This window comes from Euprymna scolopes, chromosome 46 (assembly GCF_053919585.1).
Source record: "Euprymna scolopes isolate OS-2025 chromosome 46, ASM5391958v1, whole genome shotgun sequence".
In the NCBI taxonomy this organism is placed as follows: Eukaryota; Metazoa; Mollusca; class Cephalopoda; order Sepiida; family Sepiolidae; genus Euprymna; species Euprymna scolopes.
The window spans coordinates 99,745,763-99,772,501 of NC_136527.1; the positions used below are offsets into that span (position 1 = coordinate 99,745,763).

Here is a 26,739-nt window from a genome sequence, read left to right on the forward strand (position 1 = left end):
ATAAGACCTTGGTCAATGTAGGGGCAACCCTTCATACCAATTGTCACTATCCAGCTCCCCTACTCCCCGGGGAGTTGGTCCCCATTTCCCCTTCACTCCTCACTTTAAAAATCGGCCTTGTGCCTAATTTGCTCGGTGGGGGAGCAAATAAATACCTCAAAGTGTAGTATCTGTTCTTCAGATACTGCACTTGAATTTCTTGTTCTGTCAGTGGAGGAGAAATCCTTCACGACTGAGACAATTTTTATTTTTGTTCCTTTTCTCCACGGTAAAAAACGACCCTGGTGTCTAACTCTGTCCCGTGGGGAGGCAATAAAAAATAATGGGGGGGGGGGGGGAAGAGATAAAAAAAATCTCTTGATTAATTAGTGGACTTCTTTTGAGATGAAGTAATTTGTATATTGTATTTATTTATTTGCGGACTGTTATTTTCATCTTTATAGTTGTTTTAAAACAAGAACTATAAAAAGATAAGGATAACAGTCCGCAAATAAATAAATAAAAATATATACAAATTACTTCATCTCAAAAAAATTTTAATAATTAAATAATAAGTGTGGATATAGATGAAACTTAGTATGAATAGAGGTATAGCCCAATTTGTATATGTAAATGCATGCAGATAATTTGTATAGACTAATCTTGATTGCATGGGCTGTATAATAGAAATGTGTGTTCAGTTTGACTAATACTAATTCTTATCGACGTGTCCCCAGTGGAGAAACGGAGCAAGAATAAAATGACACTCAATATGAAACCAAAAGTGACATTCTATCAAATACGATTGGAGTTCTACAGAGTAATGTCATCATTTACATTTGGAGACCTTTGAGAGAGCGAGGGAGAAATAGTATGGGGGGGGGGGTAGACTTTTCGGTTTGATATTACGGTCGTGCGGCTGCACCTGCTGTGACAAGCCCGAACTTCATATCCGTTTATCTTTACAGAATGTCAAAACGGCTTGCATCTGTATCTCTTCCTTGTCTTGGTTTTTCTTTACATTTCTGGTCATAACTACTGAATAATCAGTTTGGTTTTGAATCTTAGATTGAAACTCTTGCCATGTCAAGCTACAGAGCCGTGGTACAGAGAAACCGATGTCTATGGATATTCTCTCTCTCTCTCTCTCTCTCTCTCTCTCTCTCTCTCTCTCTGTATGCATGTATATATAAAAATATCTGATATAAGCAAATAAATTTGTTTGTATAAAAACGCATTGTTTTTTAGCCTTCAGAACGTATCTATTTATATACGTAATTATTTTCAATTAACACAACGCTTCAAGTGCAGGCAAAGACGAAAAAGATTTTCTTCCATTATTTCAATTTTACGTGGCTAGCGCCATTGTTTTTTTTATTTTTAAATATTGAGTCGTTAGCAAGGCCCATGGACTAACAATAATGATGTGACACGCCCGAACTTCATATCCGTTTATCTTTACAGAATGTCAAAACTGCTTGCATCTGTATCACTTTCTTGTCTTGGTTTTTCTTTACATTTCGGGAGCCACCACTTGATTTCTGTATGAGACACACACACACACACACACACACACACACACACACACACACACACACACACACACACACACACACACACACACACACACACACACACGCGCGCGCGCGCGCGCCCACACACATCTGGCATTGATAAGGACTTGCTTGATATTTTTTACACACACACGCGCACACACACACACGCACACACGCACGCACACACACACACACATCTGACATTGATAAGTACTTGCTTGATATTTTTTATTTCTAGAAGTGTTTTTTTCACCAGAGGAGATTAGGTATATGTTAATCTATTATTGTTAAGTCTGTATCAATAACAACACGAACGCAGAAAGTAAAGGTAAAACAAATATATTAAGACGAAAAGATAATACATATTTACAAAGGTGCAGTTGTACTGCAGTTGGAAGATTGTCCGGCAGAGGGCGTGTTAAAGTCTTTCATGGAGCAACCGGCACATGCGTCTTGCCTATCCGGCGTTCGAACACAGCTCCCCGGTCTTGCTGACTTGATACCTTTATCTATATCTTGTTCACCCATGTATGCTAATTAGTGGGCGTCTCCACAACAATTATGTAGTTAATCTCAACCGTGTGTGTGTGCGTTTGTATGTCTGCTAAAAACTTATCATCCGCATCAAAAAGGCATGAACATAGTACCGTTAGATCTCTTGGGCATAAAGTATCGAAAAACTAGAAAAAATTGTCAAGGGTTGTTCGTTATGAAGGACTAGCTAAATGAGGTTTCCGTGAGAATAGCATGGAGTTTAAAATTACTGATTTTTATGAAGAGTGTCGTACGTGGCTTGAAATTAATGCGATTATTTTTTTTAGAGAAAAACAGGCATTAAAGTGTGTGTGTGTGTGTGTTCATCAGATAAGAAAACATTAGTTCGAAATAATATTGTTTAAAAGAATAATTAATTCTTGTTTGATGTGGTAATTTTCCATGATGAGAATTAAGGTTCATCTGCGTGGCGCGCAAATTCAAGATGGGGGATTTTAACACTGCCCAGCGGCGGAGTTTTATTTTAGGAAGACAAAAGAAAAACTGGAATAAACTGGTTTGATTTTCACGACAAATCCTTATATAACGATGTTCTCGAACATTCCAACCTTTTTTCTGTATCACTATGTGCAGAAACATAACATAGTTCCTTTGTTTCATAATATGCGGGTGGTTAAATTGCGTTCTGATACTTGTGGGCATGTCATGTACAGCACCAAAAAGGGGTCTATTATATAATGGTGTACCAAAAAGGCACTAAAACAGTGTATGTTGAATAATCATCTAAATGTTTATATGCGTACTTGTGACGAAGGGTTCATTCTAATGTGTATACGTGTCACTAAATGTCTATCGTTGCTTCGTCACTATTTGAAGCCTAGAATTTGAACCTGTTTGGATGAAATACATTGACTCCAAGAACGCTGGTTGGTTTTATAAAGTTTTTATCCACTTTCCATGTGTCAATCGCAGAAGAATGGAAAGTGAATATCTTTGCTTGCATCGTTAATTCTAGGTCGCCATTCTGAGACACGTCAGCTCTCTCTTTTCACCGTGTTTGAATGATATGCAAATATAGATAACATCTAAATACGAAATGAGAATTAAAAAAAATAGCGTTGTATTATCGCCTAAATGTTGATATGCTTGGAAGCATGAAACTCACAAGTGGTCATCAATCGCATGTACATCCCCTTTAAGGGAGCCGGTGGCGTTCGGCTTTCCAATTCTTGCAGGAAGGTGTTGACGTTCTTCTACATACAGCGCCTGGTATTCCCAATTGGTACGCAATCTGGTACTGACCAGGCTTAACATTACTTATTTCGGTGATGTAACGAGAATCCGTATGTCAACATTGTTGTGCTATCGGGTACCAAAAAGGCAGAAAAACGGTGTATGTTGTACAATCGTCTAAATCTGGATATGTGTACTTGGGACGAAGGGTTCATTCTGATGTGTACATGTGTTGCTAAATGTCTATGGTGGTTCTTCACTATTTGAACCCTGTTATGTTGTTGCTGTCTATTTATGATATATTTATATCTAATTGTTTATATGCAGGTGTGCGTGTGTGTATGTGTGTGGTGACTACAATATGGTTGTCTTCAAGTCTAACGTAAATAAGTTCTTGATGAGCCGTTCCATATAAGTTATCAACTTTACCAAATTTTCATTACTAATGATTACTATAATGTCCAATTTCTACTGTACACTCTTTAACCCTTATCCTTGAGTGGCCTCTTGGCCTTGATAATGTGGTGACGCCTATGTAAAAAAAAAAAAAAAAACCTTCATGCGTCGTTGATCTTGTCCACCTGGAATTCATCTTGCTCTTAGAGGGAACCTGTTTGGACGAAACACATTGACCCAAAGACGATGATTGGTTTTATATAGTTTTTTATTCATTTTCCAAGTGTCGATCGCAGAAGAATGGAAAGTGAATATCTTTTGCTTGCGTGGTTAATTCTAGGTCTCTATTTTCACACACGTCAGCTCCCACCTCATTTGTCGTTGATCTTGTCTATCTGGAATTGTTTATTTATGTTATATATATATATATATATATATATATATATATATATATATATAAAGAGAGAGAGAGAGAGAGAATTGTTCATATGCGGGTATGTGTATTTCGGAATTCATCTTGTTCTGGGAGAGGAGGCTGGAACCTGTTTGGACGAATATTCATTCACTTTCAAGAACGCTGGTTGGTTTTATATAGTTTTTATTCACTTTCCACGTGTCGATACCAGAAGAATCAAAAGTGAATATCTTTGCTTGCGTCGTTAATTCTAGGTCGCCATTCTGAGACACGTCAGCTCTCTCCCAAGTAAAGGGATTACGACCTGTTAAACCGCATGCTCTGCTCAAAGTCCAAACTCCAACTCACGTGAGAGTTTCAAACATCAAACGTAAACGTGATTTATGTGGAACGAAGTGGATTCGAACTTAAGACATCCAGTTCATCAGTCTGTATCGTTTACCATCAAACTAACATCATCTCTTACGAGTTTATATAAAAAGCTATGCTATCTATTTTTTTATACTATGAATTCATTGTAATAATTATATTTCAATAATATTATGTCAACGAATAACATACACGTAGATCCGATCAGCTGACCAGCTCTTCCGGTAAACTTGTCTACAATATCATTTACCATATTTTGACAGTCTTTCAACATTCTTCACATTCATCTCTCATCCATCTCTTCAGTTAGATAGATAAATAGATAGGTCGACACTTTCTTGTGTTCGACTTACTACATAACAATAGGATAATGTATATTCAATAAATATTAAAGGTAGGTACAATATATAAGAGTAAATTAGAAGGCAATCATATATGTAGATAATCTCTATATGTCTACACAGGCAAAAATTCACCAATGCATGGGTTACTGTTGTCACATCTGAGCTAGTGTACCAACCACTCGCATCTATTTCTGGAACAGAGTTCCTCCCCAAACAGAGTCTCTAATCTAATAGTCTACCATCTCTTCAGTTAGATAGATAGATAGATAGATAGATAGATAGGTCGACACTTTCTTGTGTTCGACCTACTACATAACAATAAGATAATGTAGTATATTTAATAAATATTAAAGTTAGGTACAATATATAAGAGTAAATTAGAAGGCAATCATATATGTAGATAATGTCTATATGTCTACACAGGCAAAATTCACCAATGCATGGGTTACTGTTGTCACATCTGAGCTAGTGTACCAACCACTCGCATCTATTTCTGGAACAGAGTTCCTCCCCAAACAGAGTCTCTAATCTAATAGTCTACCATCTCTTCAGTTAGATAGATAGATAGATAGATAGATAGATAGGTCGACACTTTCTTGTGTTCGACCTACTACATAACAATAAGATAATGTAGTATATTTAATAAATATTAAAGTTAGGTACAATATATAAGAGTAAATTAGAAGGCAATCATATATGTAGATAATGTCTATATGTCTACACAGGCAAAATTCACCAATGCATGGGTTACTGTTGTCACATCTGAGCTAGTGTACCAACCACTCGCATCTATTTCTGGAACAGAGTTCCTCCCCAAACAGTCTCTAATCTAATAGTCTACCATCTCTTCAGTTAGATAGATAGATAGATAGGTCGACAATAGGATAATGTAGTAAGAAATATTTAAGAAATAGATACATAGATATATACGAAATCTGGAAAAATTAAAATATTGCATTTAAGCATATTTTACAACCGGGCAAAGTTGGGCCTCCCCCCTACCCATTAGTTTTATCTATTTGTCCATTTTCGCCTTAAAAGTGTCCCAACACTCCTGCTCTTTAAAACTCCATCCATGACTCCATATTTGAATTTTCTGAATCCTCTGCCTAGGCATTCACAGCAAGAACTTGTTTTTTCTATCATAACAAAAACAATTGTTTTTCTTCCTCTTCTTCCATGTGTCTAGCATAAGGGAGAATTTTCACAAACAGATATTCTTCACAAGAACTTAAAATTTGCGGAACACATTATCACGGATTGCTTCTAACATGATCATCCTCTGAACAAATGTCATCAAATTCCGACCATGGACCATTCAAACAATTCTTTGAACTTGGTCCATTCCATCAATCATTCTAAGTTTAATTATTTTAACAATTACTACATCACCACCTTACATTCATTAGCCCTTATCCTCGAGTGGCCTTCGGTCCTTGATAAGTGGTGACTCCCTTGTAAAAAAAAAAAGAATTTTTATAAAGTTCTTCATCCTTCTCAACTGAAAATCAATCACGTCTTCACATGGCAACAGCCAAAATGAGCATTTTTTCCAAACTGCCTTCTTTTGACTACCTTCCTTCATGTGCCTAGCACCAGCCACAATTTCTGAAAACATTTCTTCCTAAGAATTTCCCGTCTGCGGAACACATTACTATGGAACTGTTTTCTTGCAAATTACAACACAGTCATCTTGGAATCCAATATCAACAGATCCGTGTCATGAACCGTCTTAAGTATTCGAATTTGGTCGACGCCATCAATCGTCCTCAATCCTCTCATAATGTTATTTATCTCTCCAACTCTCCAAATCCTCCGTCTTCAACTCCATCCCTGTCTCCTTCATTTCCAGGTCCTGGATATGACCTTAAACTATATCCAGTGGTGAGACCCCAGCTTGTGGGCTTTGGGGAGTGTGGAGCCACCCTTTAATTACCATTGCTCCCAGGTCCACTCTGACCCGGAGTGGTAGTACCTGTTAGGGTCCCAACTATGGGTTAAATAGAAACCGACTTGAAAACAACAAATATATTCTATTAAAAAAAATTTTCTTCCAAATCTTTGGATTCGGCATTAAATAATCTAAAAAGGGTTGATATGCCGTAATACAAAACCAACCAACCAGTCAACCTTCATTTCCATCTTCTCTATTTCCAATTCCCTGCATCTCTAATTTCCAATTTCTCAAAATGTCTTTGTTCCTTCTCCGAATCCTCCATCCGCTGTCTTTCAGAATTCCCTGCCCCCTCTGCTCCTCTGAATTCTACACCTCTCTGGATCTTCCATTCTCTTCTACATCAGTCTTCGATTCCACCCTGCAGTGTTCAAAATGACTACCACATCCACAACCATCCCATTTCTTAAAAATCCACCCTATCTTCAAGCCCGCTATCCTCTCGCGTTTACAAACCCCCCTCCCCCGTCTAAGACCTAATTTCCTCGTCCTCCCCAACCTTATTTATTCCTTCCTTAATTTTCTTTCCGCAACCCCCCCCCTTACCATCCTAAAATCAATGTCATCAATCTATCTCACATATTGTATTGGATCTTTCTCTTAGTTCTCTTGGTGCAATCACCCATCTCCCCCCCCCCACCCCCATCCCACCCGTGTGGATTTTTTGTTTGTTCTTTTTCCCTTGATCCTCTACAATCGCAATATTTTAAAGTCTGTCGGATTAATTCAGCTTTTCAATGGATCGTTCGTTTCTTTTTCCGATCGGATTCTGGATCTTGCTATAACAAGTGCTTATTTAGCGTTTACGGGGCATTAATAAGGCACGTGACGTGCTCTTTTGGTTGGCAATCCATCTAGCGACGGTGTCTTTAAAAAAAAAAAGCACTCGTTCCTATCAATCCACTAGGTAGGCGTCAGGCCACCTGTAATATTATGATTTTATGGGAATGTATGTTACACATAAGAAGTGGATTGTCCTTAATCCATGGAGTTTCAAAAGAAATACTTTCCTTCTCATTAGAGAAGAGGAATTAGCAGAATGCGGAATCAGATTTTGCTTATAAAATATTTAATGAAATTGCAAGTAAGCTATAGGGCGTACTTGCTAAAAGTTAAAAAAAAAACAGGGAAGCAAACGGAATGGGGGAAAAAATGAAAAATGATTTCACGTGAATGGATGTTCGGTTGAAGAGTGGAAGATTCAAGGACGGTAAAACCCAAAAGTGTTTGTAAAATTGGAATATCCAGGTGTAAAGAATCCGAAGGCATCCCGTTACTGTGAGATTTTTTTTTTTTTACACGGTGGTCACCACTTATCAAGGCCCGGAAGCCACTCAGGGATAAGGGTTATTGCAAGTACAGTACATTAGTGTGAAGATTTAATGAAGTGTTTACTTAAGGGGGCGGTTCATGATGTAAGGATAGGAGTTTGGTTTTAGATGCATTAAAGGTAACCAGCCACGTCTTCCCTCACTGAACCACGCGCTCGAGATCAGAGGAGAGAGAATTAGAAAGAACTTTGTCATTTACAGCCTTTGATGTGTTGCCATAGATGGTCGTGTCATCAGCATAGATGTCAACGAATTATTTAAGTATGTGTTTTGGGAGATCATTGATGTGAGATATTAATTTTAAGTCTTTAATATTTATAATATATTTTTAAGTTGACTATTTTGGATTATTTGTAAACTAAATTGTAATTCTTTTTTCATTATATATATATATATATATACCAGAATTATTTCTAAACAACGTTGCAGATTACAAGAGCCATGACAGCCAACAAACTGGAGGTCCAAGACTCGAGTTTCACCCTTATTTGGGCTCATCAGTACGACATGTCCGAACTCGGGATTCGAAATCCGAGCCTTTGCATTCAACATTGTTTGGCTGTGGAAATAATTATATAATCTCTCACATTCTCAAAATTATATATATATATATAGAGAGAGAGAGAGAGAGAAAATAAAAAGGAACAAACCGTATTATGTGTTCATCAACGTTTCGTCTTTATTTCGAGACTTCCTCTGGATGAATGAGATTAAGAAACCAAAAAATATACTAGTACAAAATATTTGAAAATGTTTCACGTGCACAGTGTGACGCAGTTCTATTACAAAGAAAAGGAAAATTGATGTTGGAACTTCAAAAAGGAGGGGGGGGCTGGCGCTGTTAAAGAGAAGGAAATTTTAGTGACGTCATATAGTCGTTAATTTAATTTAAAACTATGAACGCAAGTTTATATTCTATTGGGAAAAAGATATATCTGTTGAAATTCAAATATAAGTTTGTAACAGAAATGAAATGAGTGTTTTTTATGTAATTTATTGATTGAGATTATGTGTTAATTATTACAGGGGGTGTTTGAATTGGTGTGAGAAAGTTAACCTGTGTCCACAGTTAAATAATGTTCTTTTAATAACAGTTTACTTATTAATGGCGCTATGTTATAGAAACCTGCACGTTGTTTAATTGTGCTTGAAATTGCGATAAGCGCAGATTCAAGAAGTCTCCGGCGCGGTTTATTTGAAATAAATTTAACTACTTTTGCTTGTTTAAAGTCAAAAGTATGGTTATGTTGAATGAGAGAATAATGCACTTAGAGAATTGCTATTTTTTATATCTCTTTTGTGTTCATTGAGCCTTTTTTCCAATTTACGCTGAGTTTCACCAGCGTATATTTTTAAGGAATATATTTTTTTTTTTAAAAACAGTAATCTGTGGACATGCATGTTTTGGAGTCCTACTCCTCTTCAGCATAGCTTGACTGTTGGTAGGATTTCAACCTTGTATTTCAGTCTAGCGCCCTAATCCATTACATTATGATGCCATAGTCGTTTTTATCGTTCATCTGTTTACGTGGTTTTGTTGTTGATATATGTATACATGACTTGAGTTCCTTCAGCTTAATTGAAACCAAAACTTATGAAGAATTCACAGTAAAATTGTTTATAAAAAATATGGATGATTTGAGTGCCATCGAAACCGAAACGAAAACTTATGTAAAATTCTTGATAAAATGAAATGGAAGGTCATAACAATTAAACATTTAATATATAAAGCTGAATGTGTGTGTGTCTGTTTGTGTGTGTGTCTGATCACGAATAGGCTCCTATATGGTTCACTATTTTAAAAAAAACCTGATTACATATAATGATAGAAGATGTATCGAGACACAGGAATGGGTATGTTTGATCTGGCAGAACGGTGGTTCATTAAAATTGTGAGGTATGCGTTCGCGCCTGGTCCACAAAGTATGGAAATAAAAAATTTACAAATTAAAAAAAAACGTTTACAAGTGTTTTTGGTATAGATGTACATAATACTTTGATAAGTATGTTTTAACTTAAATAGGGATGGTATAATAAAATTGTGGGGTCTGCGTTCGTGCCTGGCCTCCACAGAATGGAAATAGGCACAAACTTTAATAAAGACTTTTCATATCTATCTGCGTAAGTATACTTTGATAATTATGTTTCGGTTTGAAGAAATATGGTATAATAAAATTATGGGGTGTTCGTTCGCGCATGACCTCCATAGAATGGAAATATGTCACAAAGTTTAACAAGGTTTTTTAATATAGTTCCACAGATAATGATGTGTTTCAGTGTGAACAGGTATGGTATAATAAATTATGGGGTTTATCTATTTTATTTTTACTTTCATCATATTTTGCTTTGGTATTGATACCCCCAAATTCGAAGCTATCTCTTTACAACCCTTCCTTTTCATAACCTATCATACTTTCATAAATCAGAGCCCATTTTCTGTAAGCTGTTTTTGGAACCCAGTCAACGACGGGTACTTTTGCTAGTATATATATATATATATATATATATATATATATATATATATATATATATATTCATTATCTGTGCCTAAATCAAAACGTAGATTCCATGAACAAGGCTTCTTTTGTAGAAGTGCACGCCTATGGAACTCTCTTCCGTTTGCCTGTTTCCCACCTGACTACAACTTGGATGTCTTCAAGTCCAACATAAACAAATTCCTGATAAATCATCCCCTTAAGTAATTCAATTTATTAAATCTCCATTAATAACGATTACTACGATATTATCCCATTGATTACTGTACACGCAATAGCTCTTATCCCCGAGTGGCTTCCGAGCCTTGATAAACATTTGAAATTTTACATAAAGCTTATTCAGGCATGCAGCAAGTTTTTGAATTAGTTTTTGGGCGAAAATTTGGTTGCCAAAAGGTCAAAGTTAAAAAAAGTTGACCTTTGCAGACTCTAACAAACTCTTCCACCAAATTTGGGTCTAAGAACTTGAAATTTTAGATGTAGGTTACCTGGACATGAATCAAACTTTTTAATGTATATATATATATATATATATATATATATATATATATATGTTATGAGAAAAATAGAAAAAAAACGAATGAAATTATTAAAAATAAACGTTTCGTCCTTATTTCAGAGGACATCTTCAGGATAATTGAAATAAAAAATAAAAATGTAAGAAAAGAAAAAGTCATAGATCGTGCGAAAAAGACAGTTCTTGAGTCCTACCCATGTCGGGAAGGACAAACATATGTGTGCGTACATGGGTAGGACTCAAGAACTGTCTTTTTCGCACGATCTATGACTTTTTCTTTTCTTACATTTTTATTTTTTATTTCAATTATCCTGAAGATGTCCTCTGAAATAAGGACGAAACGTTGATTTTTAATAATTTCATTCGGTTTTTTCTATTTTTCTCATAACGTCAACCACCGCTGGTATTTTTTCATTCCTTATACATATATATATATATGCACATAAAGTTATGCACAGTACATAGGGCCCGAGCAAAGCCGGGCTGAACTGCTAGTATATCAGAAAGAACAGTTGGTAATAAGTTGTACACCATCAACTATGACTATGCAATTCTTACGGCTATGTATCGTGAAAACAGACCTATTAAACCTGGCGTAGTGATATGGATAAAGAACAGTTTTGGTTGAAGTTTGTGTCCTCTTTTTTATTTATAAGAAAAGAGAGACTATTTATAAGATCGAATTTTTTCCGATTTTCATCAGGTGAATTTCTGTAGAAAACCTATCTAGGAACACTGTCAGACATATAAAGTAGATTTGTGCGAAATTTGAAAAAGACAGGGTCAGCCGTTTTGGAACCTATGAGGGAGGAACACACACACACACACAAAGTGATTGTTATATGATAGCAGAGATAGCGATTTTATTGTGAAGAAATTTTTTTTGTCACTGAAGAGAAGCATTTTTACATTTTAATTGGTATTTAACATTTGTTTATGAATGAGAAAAATCAATTCTGAAGGTCTTTAATATTTTTTAAACAATTTTCTTGTATTTTCAGAGTGCGCAAAATATGAACAGGTCAAGTGGACGTCTTCTGGCTGATGGTCGGTTACCAGCCTTAATCGACTCTGGACAACTACAGGTCTACATAGCCAAATACAATTACGACCCCTTTCAGTTCTCACCGAATGAAAATCCAGAGGCTGAGCTGCCGTTAAGTTCTGGTGACTATGTCTTCATCAGTGGAGAAATGGATGAAGTAAGTTTTTTAAAATTTGATTCTTAACATATCATTTAATTTGCTTTTTTTTTTTTTTTTACAGTGATCACCACTTATCAAGGCCCGGAAGCCACTCAGGGATAAGGGTTATTGCAAGTACATTACGTTAGTGTGGAGATTTGATGAAGTGTTTAATTAAGGGGGCGGTTCATTAGGAATTTGTTAACATTGGACTTGAAGACATCCAAGTTGTAGTCCGGTGGGAAGCAGGCAGACGGAACAGAGTTCCACAGTCGTACAGTTCTAAGAAAGAAGCTTTGTTCATGGAATCCACGTTTTGATTTAGGCATAGATAAAGAGTGGGGGAAATTTTTCACAGTGGATTTGGCTAGACGGGTGTTTTTCGTGAAAGATTGGCGAGGGGGGACCAGAGATTGAAGTTCAGACGAGCACCTGCCATGGAAATAACGATAAAACAAGGATAGGCTCGCAACGTCTCTTCTGTGGGAGAGAGGTTGCAGGGTAGAGAAAAGGGCATCCCCTACTAAGCCACGAAGTCTATTTTGTACTCTGTCAAGGCAGGATAGGCTGTTTTTAGCAGCTCCTGCCCAGATATGGCAACAGTATTCCATCCTTGGACGTACTTGGCTTTTATATAGATAGAGAATTGCATCAGTAGTGAGATATCTTCTGGAGCGGTAGAAGGATCCCACCATCTTTCCAGCGACCTTGGCAACAGACTTGATGTACGTGTTCCATTTCAGATCAGGAGTAAAGGTCAAACCCAGAAGCTTGTCAAAACACGGGGCCTCATCCAGACGAGAGCCATCCATCACAATTGATGCCAGATGGGGATCAGAGCGTTGATAATGTAAGGATAGGAGTTTGGTTTTGGATGCATTAAAGGTAACCAGCCACATCTTCCCCCACTGAAGCTTTCTGCCATTTTGTAAACAACGTGAACTTATTGTTTCTTAGTGGAGGTAAGGGTTGGGGGTGTGATCGATACCAAAACGCCTATATAAGAAATGTATATAACTGTTTACTGATGTTGTCTAACGTTCATGTTCTTAATTGTCTATTGAATATGCAAAACGTGCATATATTTATGACATCGGGTCTATTGTTCGTACAGTAGGAAATGCAGGGTGGAACAGCAAATTTGTGGGTATACAGGGTTGAATGATAATTTTGTGGGTATACAGTGTGGAACAACAAATTTGTGGGTATACAGGGTGGAACGATAAATTTGTGGGTATACAGGGTGGAACGATAAATTTGTGGGTATACAGGGTGGAACAGCAAATTTGTGGGTATACAGTGTGGAACAGCAAATTTGTGGGTATACAGGGTGGAACGATAAATTTGTGGGTATACAGGGTGGAACAGCAAATTTGTGGGTATACAAGGTGGAGCAACAAATTTGTGGGTATACAGGGTGGAATGACAAATTTGTGGGTATACAGGGTTGAATGATAATTTTGTGGGTATACAGGGTGGAACAATAATTTTGTGGGTATACAGGGTGGAACAGCAAATTTGTGGGTATACAAGGTGGAGCAACAAATTTGTGGGTATACAGGGTGGAATGACAAATTTGTGGGTATACAGGGTTGAATGATAATTTTGTGGGTATACAGGGTGGAACAATAATTTTGTGGGTATACAGGGTGGAACGATAAATTTGTGGGTATACAGGGTGGAACAACAAATTTGTGGGTATACAGGGTTGAATGATAATTTTGTGGGTATACAGGGTTGAATGATAATTTTGTGGGTATACAGGGTGGAACAGCAAATTTGTGGGTATACAAGGTGGAGCAACAAATTTGTGGGTATACAGGGTGGAATGACAAATTTGTGGGTATACAGGGTTGAATGATAATTTTGTGGGTACACAGGGTGGAACAATAATTTTGTGGGTATACAGGGTGGAACGATAAATTTGTGGGTATACAGGGTGGAACAACAAATTTGTGGGTATACAGGGTTGAATTATAATTTTGTGGGTATACAGGGTTGAATGATAATTTTGTGGATATACAGGGTGGAACAGCAAATTTGTGGGTATACAAGGTGGAGCAACAAATTTGTGGGTATACAGGGTGGAATGACAAATTTGTGGGTATACAGGGTTGAATGATAATTTTGTGGGTATACAGGGTGGAACAATAATTTTGTGGGTATACAGGGTGGAACGATAAATTTGTGGGTATACATGGTGGAACAACAAATTTGTGGGTATACAGGGTTGAATGATAATTTTGTGGGTATACAGGGTGGAACAGCAAATTTGTGGGTATACAAGGTGGAGCAACAAATTTGTGGGTATACAGGGTGGAATGACAAATTTGTGGGTATACAGGGTTGAATGATAATTTTGTGGGTATACAGGGTGGAACAATAATTTTGTGGGTATACAGGGTGGAACGATAAATTTGTGGGTATACAGGGTGGAACAACAAATTTGTGGGTATACAGGGTTGAATGATAATTTTGTGGGTATACAGGGTTGAATGATAATTTTGTGGGTATACAAGGTGGAACAGCAAATTTGTGGGTATACAAGGTGGAGCAACAAATTTGTGGGTATACAGGGTGGAATGACAAATTTGTGGGTATACAGGGTTGAATGATAATTTTGTGGGTATACAGGGTGGAACAATAATTTTGTGGGTATACAGGGTGGAACGATAAATTTGTGGGTATACAGGGTGGAACAACAAATTTGTTGGTATACAGGGTTGAATGATAATTTTGTGGGTATACAGGGTTGAATGATAATTTTGTGGGTATACAAGGTGGAACAGCAAATTTGTGGGTATACAAGGTGGAACAGCAAATTTGTGGGTATACAAGGTGGAGCAACAAATTTGTGGGTATACAGGGTGGAATGACAAATTTGTGGGTATACAGGGTTGAATGATAATTTTGTGGGTATACAGGGTGGAACTATAATTTTGTGGGTATACAGGGTGGAACGATAAATTTGTGGGTATACAGGGTGGAACAACAAATTTGTGGGTATACAGGGTTGAATGATAATTTTGTGGGTATACAGGGTTGAATGATAATTTTGTGGGTATACAGGGTGGAACAGCAGATTTGTGGGTATACAAGGTGGAGCAACAAATTTGTGGGTATACAGGGTGGAACAACAAATTTGTGGGTATACAGGGTTGAATGATAATTTTGTGGGTATACAGGGTTGAATGATAATTTTGTGGGTATACAGGGTGGAACAGCAAATTTGTGGGTATACAAGGTGGAGCAACAAATTTGTGGGTATACAGGGTGGAATGACAAATTTGTGGGTATACAGGGTTGAATGATAATTTTGTGGGTATACAGGGTGGAACAATAATTTTGTGGGTATACAGGGTGGAACGATAAATTTGTGGGTATACAGGGTGGAACAACAAATTTGTGGGTATACAGGGTTGAATGATAATTTTGTGGGTATACAGGGTGGAACAATAATTTTGTGGGTATACAGGGTGGAACGATAAATTTGTGGGTATACAAGGTTGAATGATAATTTTGTGGGTATACAGGGTTGAATGATAATTTTGTGGGTATACAGGGTTGAATGATAATTTTGTGGGTATACAGGGTTGAATGATTATTTTGTGGGTATACAGGGTTGAATGATTATTTTGTGGGTATACAGGGTTGAATGATAATTGTGTGGGTATACAGGGTGGAACAGCAAATTTGTGGGTATACAGGGTGGAACGATAAATTTGTGGGTATACAGGGTTGAATGATAATTTTGTGGGTATACAGGGTGGAACAACAAATTTGTGGGTATACAGGGTTGAATGATAATTTTGTGGGTATACAGGGTGGAACAACAAATTTGTGGGTATACAGGGTGTAATGATAATTTTGTGGGTATACAGGGTGGAACAATAATTTTGTGTGTATACAGGGTGGAACGATAAATTTGTGGGTATACAGGGTTGAATGATAATTTTGTGGGTATACAGGGTTGAATGATAATTTTGTGGGTATACCGGGTGGAACAATAATTTTGTGGGTATACAGGGTGGAACGATAAATTTGTGGGTATACAGGGTTGAATGATAATTTTGTGGGTATACAGGGTTGAATGATAATTTTGTGGGTATACAGGGTTGAATGATAATTTTGTGGGTATACAGGGTGGAACAGCAAATTTGTGGGTATACAGGGTGGAACGATAAATTTGTGGGTATACAGGGTTGAATGATAATTTTGTGGGTATACAGGGTGGAACAACAAATTTGTGGGTATACAGGGTGGAACAATAATTTTGTGGGTATACAGGGTGGAACAATAATTTTGTGGGTATACAGGGTGGAACAATAATTTTGTGGGTATACAGGGTGGAACAACAAATTTGTGGGTATACAGGGTTGAATGATAATTTTGTGGGTATACAGGGTGGAACAATAATTTTGTGGGTATATTCCCACATTGATCAAATCTGATTGCTTTCGGACATTTCTGGCGATCGCGACCGGGAAAATACCGCCAGAATTAGTGTCGCTTTTATTATGCGAAAAATGTTGAATATTTATCTTTTCGAAGGTGAGCAAATTAAATAGACAGGCGACCTCCATTGTTAACTCGTAGATATTATGATTTCTATGTGATATAAAAAGTTTTTAAGAAGTTGTGAGCCGACCGACCGCTTCTCGGAAAAAAAGCCTTTCTTCGACATACACAAAAAGCGAACATACATAGACACATTTTGGCTTTTATATATAGATAAACATTTATTTGAATTTAATTACAAACAACCAATTTATCATAAGCTAGCAAGGTCATCTGGCATCGTTCGACATTGCTTATTCTACAATCCTCATTAAACTGAAGAGAAGCCTTTTCAATTTCTCCAGTCAGTATGGATGGCCAAAAGTGTTATAAAAATCCTGGTTGGGTGTTGAATTTTTTAATCACCTATCATATGAAAACGTATCCAAAACAAAATATTTCCGAAATATTTTTATTTCATTCACCGCCGCCAAAGGAATTCTTGCAGGTATTGATTGAAATTTGCTTTATTCGACCCTTTCGTAGATCTGAATTTAACTTTGCACAAACTCTATATACCTTCTACACGATTTGTGTGAATAGTAGGGTCTTCTGGGTCAGTAAAGTGTTATCTATTGTTCCACCTTCGCATGGTTAGTCTTCACGATGCGAACAACCAATTTATCCTAGGCTAGCAAGGTTATCTAGCATCGTCCAGCATTGCTTGTGTGCGGAACAGCAATCTTTGTCGGTATGGTCACAATTAAAGAATGGATAAGAGTATTTGAGTTTGTAGGTGTGCCTATTTACTATGCCTCCTCACAGGACAGAGTTAGACATCAGAAAAAAAAAACGGGTCGGAGGGGGGGGGGGGTGATGATAACGATGTATTTGAGAGAAAGATGTATAAATGAAGACCTTGGCAGAGATCGTTTAACATGTGTCAACACGTAAAACTGAAATTGTTAATGATGCTTGTTTTTTGTTTTTCTTTTGACCCCTTTTTTATTTGTTCATCCTAAGGCCTACTTAGAATCAGTAATCTCTTTGTCAGTTTCTTCCCTATGGACTCCAAAATGACTGGGCCGATATGTTTGAAATTTCATACAATTAGAGCACATACATTAAATGCGTTGCCAAGGCCGCTGGAAAAATGGCAGGATCCTTCTATCGATCCAGTAGATATCTCACTGCTGATGCAATTCTCTATCTATATAAGAGCCAGGTACGTCCCAGGATAGAATCCTGTTGCCACATCTGGGCAGGAGCTGCTAGAAAGGACTTGTCCTGCCTTGATAGAGTTCAAAATAGACTTCGTAGGGGATGTCCTTTTCTCTTCCCTGCAACCTCTTTCTCACAGAAGAGATGTTGCGAGTTTGTCTCTGCTTTATCGTTATTTTCATGGCAAGTGCTCGACTGAGCTCCAATCTATGATCCCCCCTCGCCAAACTTTCACGAGAAACACTTGTCTAGCTGAAACCACTATCAATAATTCCCCCCACTCTTTATCTGCGTCTAAACCTAAACGTAGATTCCATGAACAAAGTTTCTTTCTTAGAACTGCACGGCCTGTGGAAATCTCTTCTGTTTTCCTGCTTTCCGGCTGACTACAATCTGGTTGTCTTCAAGTCCAATGTAAACAAGTTTTGATGAGCCGTTCCATATAAGTTAACAAATTTACCGAATTTCCATTACTAATGTCCAATTGTCTACTGTACACTCTTTAACCCTTATCCTCGAGTGGCCTCTTGGCCTTGATGTTAAAAAAAAAATTTATTTCATGACAAGTAGCAAAAATCGATTATAAAAAGTTTTATAGTCGCACAAGCAGAAGGGTCTGGCCTATGAAATCAACAGTATTTTCTTTGATGAAACAGGAACATGTTTGAAAGGAATGTTTCTGTTTAGAACACAATTGAACCCTGATACTTGACTTTCGTATTTTAAACTTTAATTCAAGCCATTATATATAAAAAATAATCTTTATAAGATCGTCAGTGGGTTCTCTACAGTGCAATGTAGACTAAAATGTATTCTGGACTAAACCATTGTGGGAAGGAATGGGAAACTTCTTCCTGGTGCACCACAGTGGGTCCCTGACGAGAGTAGGTAATTAATCAATTTAATTGAAAAATGAGGAATTTCACCGATTTCAATGAAAATAAAAGTATTGGAAGTGGTTTTTTCTTTTTTTTTTTTTCATAGGTATCAACACATTATCAAGGCCAAGAGGCCACTCAAGGATAAGGGTTTAAGAGTGTACAGTAGAAATTGGACAATATAGTAATCATTAGTAATGAAAATTTGGTAAATTTGATAATTATATGGAACGGCTCATCAAAAACTTATTTACGTTAGACTTGAAGACTACCATATTGTAGTCAGCCGGAAAGCAGGAAAACGGAAGACAATTCCACAGGCGTGCAGTTCTAATAAAAAAGCTTTGTTCATGGAATCTACGTTTAGGTTTAGGCACAGATAAAGAGTGGGGGGAATTATTGATAGTGTTTACAGCTAGACGAGTGTTTCTTGTGAAAGTTTTGCGCAGGGGGGACCATAAATGAAATAGTGTGGAAGATTTGTTGATCCTCATTCCGTTCCGGGCGACGTCGGGTCTCTCTGCTAGTCGAAATAAATCAAAGAGTCGGTCTGATTGATTTTGAAAACCAGGGAAATGTCATTCCTCCCCAACTCGCTTTAATAGTCGATTTGATTGCAATACTATAAGACGCAGCAGTAATACCATTCAATGGTTGTTGCCCCTCCCCACTCCACACCTGCCACCCAAAACCCTGTTAGGATTAACATGTAATTTAGGACATGTTGATATTTTTTTTTTCTCCACAAAAGAGCTTTAGAATTCAAGAAAAAGAGGTGGGGAGCACGAAGACAAAATGAAGGTTAAAAAATTCTTTTGAATTGAAAAGTAGAGTGGAAAAAGTAAAAAAAAAAAACCCAGAAAACAAAAGAGAATGAAAAGGAGGAAAAAAAAGAAGTAAAAATTGAAAGAGGAATGAAATAAAGGAGGAAAAAAAAAATTTATATTATACTATGATTAGTATAATATAAATTTTTTACCTTCCTGATTAGTATTATATAAATTTTTTTAAATTGACGCGAACACTATATGTCAAGTAAAGTCAAATATGAAAAGGTAAAATCATAGAGGAATCAATGGTGAATCAGATGATGTATAGGGTAATTAGAAAAAAAATTTATATTATACTAATCAGAAAGGTAAAAAATTTATATTATACTAATCAGAAAGGTAAAAAATTTATATTATATTTATCAGGAAGGTAAAAAATTTATATTATATTTATCAGGAAGGTAAAAAATTTATATTATATTTATCAGGAAGGTAAAAAATTTATATTATATTTATCAGGAAGGTAAAAAATTTATATTATATTTATCAGAAAGGTAAAAAATTTATATTATATTTATCAGGAAGGTAAAAAATTTATATTATATTTATCAGGAAGGTAAAAAATTTATATTATATTTATCAGAAAGGTAAAAAATTTATATTATATTTATCAGAAAGGTAAAAAATTTATATTATATTTATCAGGAAGGTAAAAAATTTATATTATATTTATCAGGAAGGTAAAAAATTTATATTATATTTATCAGGAAGGTAAAAAATTTATATTATACTAATCAGAAAGGTAAAAAATTTAAATTATATTTATCAGGAAGGTAAAAAATTTAAATTATATTTATCAGGAAGGTAAAAAATTTATATTATACTAATCAGGAAGGTAAAAAATTTATATTATACTAATCAGAAAGGTAAAAAATTTAAATTATATTTATCAGGAAGGTAAAAAATTTATATTATACTAATCAGGAAGGTAAAAAATTTATATTATACTAATCAGGAAGGTAAAAAATTTATATTATACTAATCAGGAAGGTAAAAAATTTATATTATACTAATCAGGAAGGTAAAAAATTTATATTATACTAATCAGAAAGGTAAAAAATTTATATTATACTAATCAGGAAGGTAAAAAATTTATATTTTACTAATCAGGAAGGTAAAAAATTTATATTATACTAATCAGAAAGGTAAAAAAATTATATTATACTAATCAGGAAGGTAAAAAATTTATATTATACTAATCAGAAAGGTAAAAAATTTATATTATACCAATCAGGAAGGTAAAAAATTTATATTATACCAATCAGAAAGGTAAAAAATTTAAATTATATTTATCAGGAAGATAAAAAATTTATATTATACTAATCAGAAAGGTAAAAAATTTATATTATACTAATCAGAAAGGTAAAAAATTTATATTATACTAATCAGGAAGGTAAAAAATTTATATTATACTAATCAGGAAGGTAAAAAATTTATATTATACTAATCAGGAAGGTAAAAAATTTATATTATACTAATCAGAAAGGTAAAAAATTTAAATTATATTTATCAGGAAGGTAAAAAATTTATATTATACTAATCAGAAAGGTAAAAAATTTAAATTATATTTATCAGGAAGGTAAAAAATTTATATTATACTAATCAGGAAGGTAAAAAATTTATATTATACTAATCAGGAAGGTAAAAAATTTATATTATACTAATCAGAAAGGTAAAAAATTTAAATTATATTTATCAGGAAGGTAAAAAATTTATATTATACTAATCAGGAAGGTAAAAAATTTATATTATACTAATCAGGAAGGTAAAAAATTTATATTATACTAATCAGGAAGGTAAAAAATTTATATTATACTAATCAGGAAGGTAAAAAATTTATATTATACTAATCAGGAAGGTAAAAAATTTATATTATACTAATCAGGAAGGTAAAAAATTTAAATTATACTAATCAGAAAGGTAAAAAATTTATATTATACTAATCAGGAAGGTAAAAAATTTATATTATATTTATCAGGAAGGTAAAAAATTTATATTATATTTATCAGGAAGGTAAAAAATTTATATTATATTTATCAGGAAGGTAAAAAAATTATATTATACAAATCAGGAAGGTAAAAAATTTATATTATACTAATCAGGAAGGTAAAAAATTTATATTATACTAATCAAAAAGGTAAAAAATTTATATTATACTAATCAGGAAGGTAAAAAATTTATATTATATTTATCAGGAAGGTAAAAAATTTATATTATATTTATCAGGAAGGTAAAAAATTTATATTATATTTATCAGGAAGGTAAAAAATTTATATTATACAAATCAGGAAGGTAAAAAATTTATATTATACTAATCAGGAAGGTAAAAAATTTATATTATACTAATCAGAAAGGTAAAAAATTTATATTATACTAATCAGGAAGGTAAAAAATTTATATTATACTAATCAGAAAGGTAAAAAATTTATATTAAACTAATAAGGAAGGTAAAAAATTTTTATTATACTAATCAGAAAGGTAAAAAATTTAAATTATATTTATCAGGAAGGTAAAAAATTTATATTATATTTATCAGGAAGGTAAAAAATTTATATTATACTAATCAGAAAGGTAAAAAATTTATATTATACTAATCAGGAAGGTAAAAAATTTATATTATACTAATCAGGAAGGTAAAAAATTTATATTATACTAATCAGGAAGGTAAAAAATTTATATTATACTAATCAGGAAGGTAAAAAATTTATATTATACTAATCAGGAAGGTAAAAAATTTATATTATACTAATCAGGAAGGTAAAAAATTTATATTATACTAATCAGAAAGGTAAAAAATTTATATTATACTAATCAGGAAGGTAAAAAATTTATATTATACTAATCAGGAAGGTAAAAAATTTATATTATACAAATCAGGAAGGTAAAAAATTTATATTATACTAATCAGAAAGGTAAAAAATTTATATTATACTAATCAGAAAGGTAAAAAATTTATATTATACTAATCAGAAAGGTAAAAAATTTATATTATACTAATCAGGAAGGTAAAAAATTTATATTATACTAATCAGGAAGGTAAAAAATTTATATTATACTAATCAGAAAGGTAAAAAATCTATATTATACTAATCAGAAAGGTAAAAAATTTATATTATACTAATCAGGAAGGTAAAAAATTTATATTATACTAATCAGGAAGGTAAAAAAATTATATTATACTAATCAGGAAGGAAAACATTTATATTATAATAATCAGGAAGGTAAAAAATTTATATTATACTAATCAGGAAGGTAAAAAATTTATATTATACTAATCAGAAAGGTAAAAAATTTATATTATACTAATCAGGAAGGTAAAAAATTTATATTATACTAATCAGGAAGGTAAAAAATTTATATTATACAAATCAGGAAGGTAAAAAATTTATATTATACTAATCAGAAAGGTAAAAAATTTATATTATACTAATCAGGAAGGTAAAAAATTTATATTATACTAATCAGGAAGGTAAAAAATTTATATTATACTAATCAGAAAGGTAAAAAATTTATATTATACTAATCCGAAAGGTAAAAAATTTATATTATACTAATCAGGAAGGTAAAAAATTTATATTATACTAATCAGGAAGGTAAAAAATTTATATTATACTAATCAGGAAGGTAAAAAATTTATATTATAATAATCAGGAAGGTAAAAAATTTATATTATACTAATCAGGAAGGTAAAAAATTTATATTATACTAATCAGGAAGGTAAAAAATTTAAATTATACTAATCAGAAAGGTAAAAAATTTATATTATACTAATCAGGAAGGTAAAAAATTTATATTATACTAATCAGGAAGGTAAAAAATTTATATTATACTAATCAGGAAGGAAAAAATTTATATTATACTAATCAGGAAGGTAAAAAATTTATATTATACTAATCAGAAAGGTAAAAAATTTATATTATACTAATCAGGAAGGTAAAAAATTTATATTATACTAATCAGAAAGGTAAAAAATCTACATTATACTAATCAGGAAGGTAAAAAATTTATATTATACTAATCAGGAAGGTAAAAAATTTATATTATACTAATCAGAAAGGTAAAAAATTTATATTATACTAATCAGGAAGGTAAAAAATTTATATTATACTAATCAGAAAGGTAAAAAATTTATATTATACTAATCAGGAAGGTAAAAAATTTATATTATACTAATCAGAAAGGTAAAAAATTTATATTATATTTATCAGGAAGGTAAAAAATTTATATTATACTAATCAGAAAGGTAAAAAATTTAAATTATACTAATCAGAAAGGTAAAAAATTTAAATTATATTTATCAGGAAGGTAAAAAATTTATATTATACTAATCAGAAAGGTAAAAAATTTATATTATACTAATCAGAAAGGTAAAAAATTTATATTATACTAATCAGGAAGGTAAAAAATTTATATTATATTTATCAGGAAGGTAAAAAATTTATATTATACTAATCAGAAAGGTAAAAAATTTAAATTATATTTATCAGGAAGGTAAAAAATTTATATTATACTAATCAGAAAGGTAAAAAATTTATATTATACTAATCAGGAAGGTAAAAAATTTAAATTATATTTATCAGGAAGGTAAAAAATTTATATTATACTAATCAGAAAGGTAAAAAATTTACATTATATTTATTAGAAAGGTAAAAAATTTATATTATACTAATCAGAAAGGTAAAAAATTTATATTATATTTATCAGGAAGGTAAAAAATTTATATTATACTAATCAGAAAGGTAAAAAATTTAAATTATATTTATCAGGAAGGTAAAAAATTTATATTATACTAATCAGAAAGGTAAAAAATTTAAATTATATTTATCAGGAAGGTAAAAAATTTATATTATACTAATCAGAAAGGTAAAAAATTTAAATTATATTTATCAGGAAGGTAAAAAATTTATATTATACTAATCAGAAAGGTAAAAAATTTAAATTATGTTTATCAGGAAGGTAAAAAATTTATATTATACTAATCAGAAAGGTAAAAAATTTAAATTATATTTATCAGGAAGGTAAAAAATTTATATTATACTAATCAGAAAGGTAAAAAATTTAAATTATATTTATCAGGAAGGTAAAAAATTTATATTATACTAATCAGAAAGGTAAAAAATTTAAATTATATTCATCAGAAAGGTAAAAAATTTATATTATACTAATCAGAAAGGTAAAAAATTTATATTATATTTATCAGGAAGGTAAAAAATTTATATTATACTAATCAGAAAGGTAAAAAATTTAAATTATATTTATCAGGAAGGTAAAAAATTTATATTATACTAATCAGAAAGGTAAAAAATTTAAATTATATTTATCAGGAAGGTAAAAAATTTATATTATACTAATCAGAAAGGTAAAAAATTTATATTATACTAATCAAGAAGGTAAAAAGAAACTCTGTATAATTAAAAATTGTTGTTTAAATGTAACTGTAGAACCTTAATGCAACTTAAATACAACAGAAACTCAATGAAATAGTTAATATTTAGTAGCATAGCCCTCTTGCAATTTGACAGTCTGCAATTTTTTGAGTTTTCCTCGAATTTGGTGAAAGGGCATGCCTCTTCTCTTTATTCACTCCTCACATTAAAATCGGCCTTGTGCCTAATTTGCTCGGTGGCGGAGCAAATAAATACCATCTGTTCCGGCAGATACTGCAAGCAAAGACCATATGTAGGGGAAACCCCACATATAAGACCTTGGTCAATGTAGGGGCAACTCTTCATACCAACTGTCAATATCCAGCTCCCCTACTCCCCGGGGAGCTAGTCCCCATTTTCCTTCACTACTCACATTAAAAATCGGCCATGTGCCTAATTTGCTCAGTGGGGGAGCAAATTAATACCGTGTGTCTGGTCACGAATAGGCTCCTATATGCTTGACTACTGTAAAAAACTGATTGCATATAATGATAGAAGATGTATCGAGACACATAAATGGGTATGTTTGATCTGGCAGAACGGTGGTTCATTAAAATTGTGGGGTCTGCGTTCGCTCCTTGTCCACAAAGTATGGAAAAAAATAAAAAATTTAAAAAAACGTTTAAAAGTGGTTTTGATATAGATGTACATAAAAATACTTTGATAAGTATGTTTTAACTTAAATAGGGATGGTATAATAAAATTGTGGGGTTTTCGTTCGCGCCTGGAAATAGGCACAAATTAATTTTTTTTTTTTTTTTTTCATTTCAGGATGGATTTTTTGAGGGAGAACTAATTGATGGGAAAAAAGGCCTTGTCCCATCTAATTTTGTCGAGAAGGTGCCAGGTAAGTACTGCTCTATTTCTCTATCTTCTATGTATACTAGCATTTCAGCCTGGCGTTGCCCGGGTGTTTGGAGATGTATGTTGAGCAAAAAAAAAAAGAAAAAAGTGGTCAATTTTTTAAACTTTGACCCCATAATTTATTATACCATACCTGTTCACACTGAAACACTTATCACATTATTCTGTAGATCTATATTAAAAAACCTTGTTAAACTTTGTGACATATTTCCATTCTATGTAGGTTATGCGCGAACGAACATCCCATAATTTTATTATACCATATTTCATCAAACTGAAACATAATTATCAAAGTATACTTACGCAGATCGATATGAAAAGTCCTGTAACATTTATTGCTTTGGACTCAACTGAAGTTATCAAATTAGATCCATGTCCAATGAACCTATATCTAAAATCTCAAGTGTTCCTACCCAAAATTGGCGGAAGAGTTTGGTAGAGTTCTCAAAGGTCGAATCGTTAAACTTTGACCCCTTAACAGCCAAATTTCTGGCCGAAAACCGATCACAATGATTTTCCCAAATCTCAGTACCCTGTATATCAAATTTCGAGTCTGAAGACTGAAAATTGACAGAGTTATTTCTCTATCTTCTATGTATACTAGCATTTCAGCCTGGCGTTGCCCGGGTGTTTGGAGGTGTATGTTGAGCAAAAAAAAAAGAAAAAAGTGGTCAATTTTTTAAACTTTGACCCCATAATTTATTATACCATACCTGTTCACACTGAAACACTTATCACATTATTCTGTAGATCTA

At 33.2% G+C, this 26,739-nt stretch overlaps 1 protein-coding gene across 19 annotated transcripts in view; it reads left to right on the forward strand.

Moving 5' to 3' along the window:
• Nucleotides 1-26,739, forward strand: part of LOC145270654 (RIMS-binding protein 2-like) — a 1,565,000-nt gene that overhangs the window by 1,333,704 nt on the left and 204,557 nt on the right. For all 19 annotated transcript variants that reach the window (XM_080126270.1, XM_080126275.1, XM_080126269.1 and 16 more), the window contains 2 exons: nucleotides 12,086-12,286; nucleotides 25,892-25,967. In XM_080126270.1, coding sequence (XP_079982396.1) covers nucleotides 12,086-12,286; nucleotides 25,892-25,967 — 277 coding nt within the window. The remainder of the gene's footprint in view (nucleotides 1-12,085; nucleotides 12,287-25,891; nucleotides 25,968-26,739) is intronic.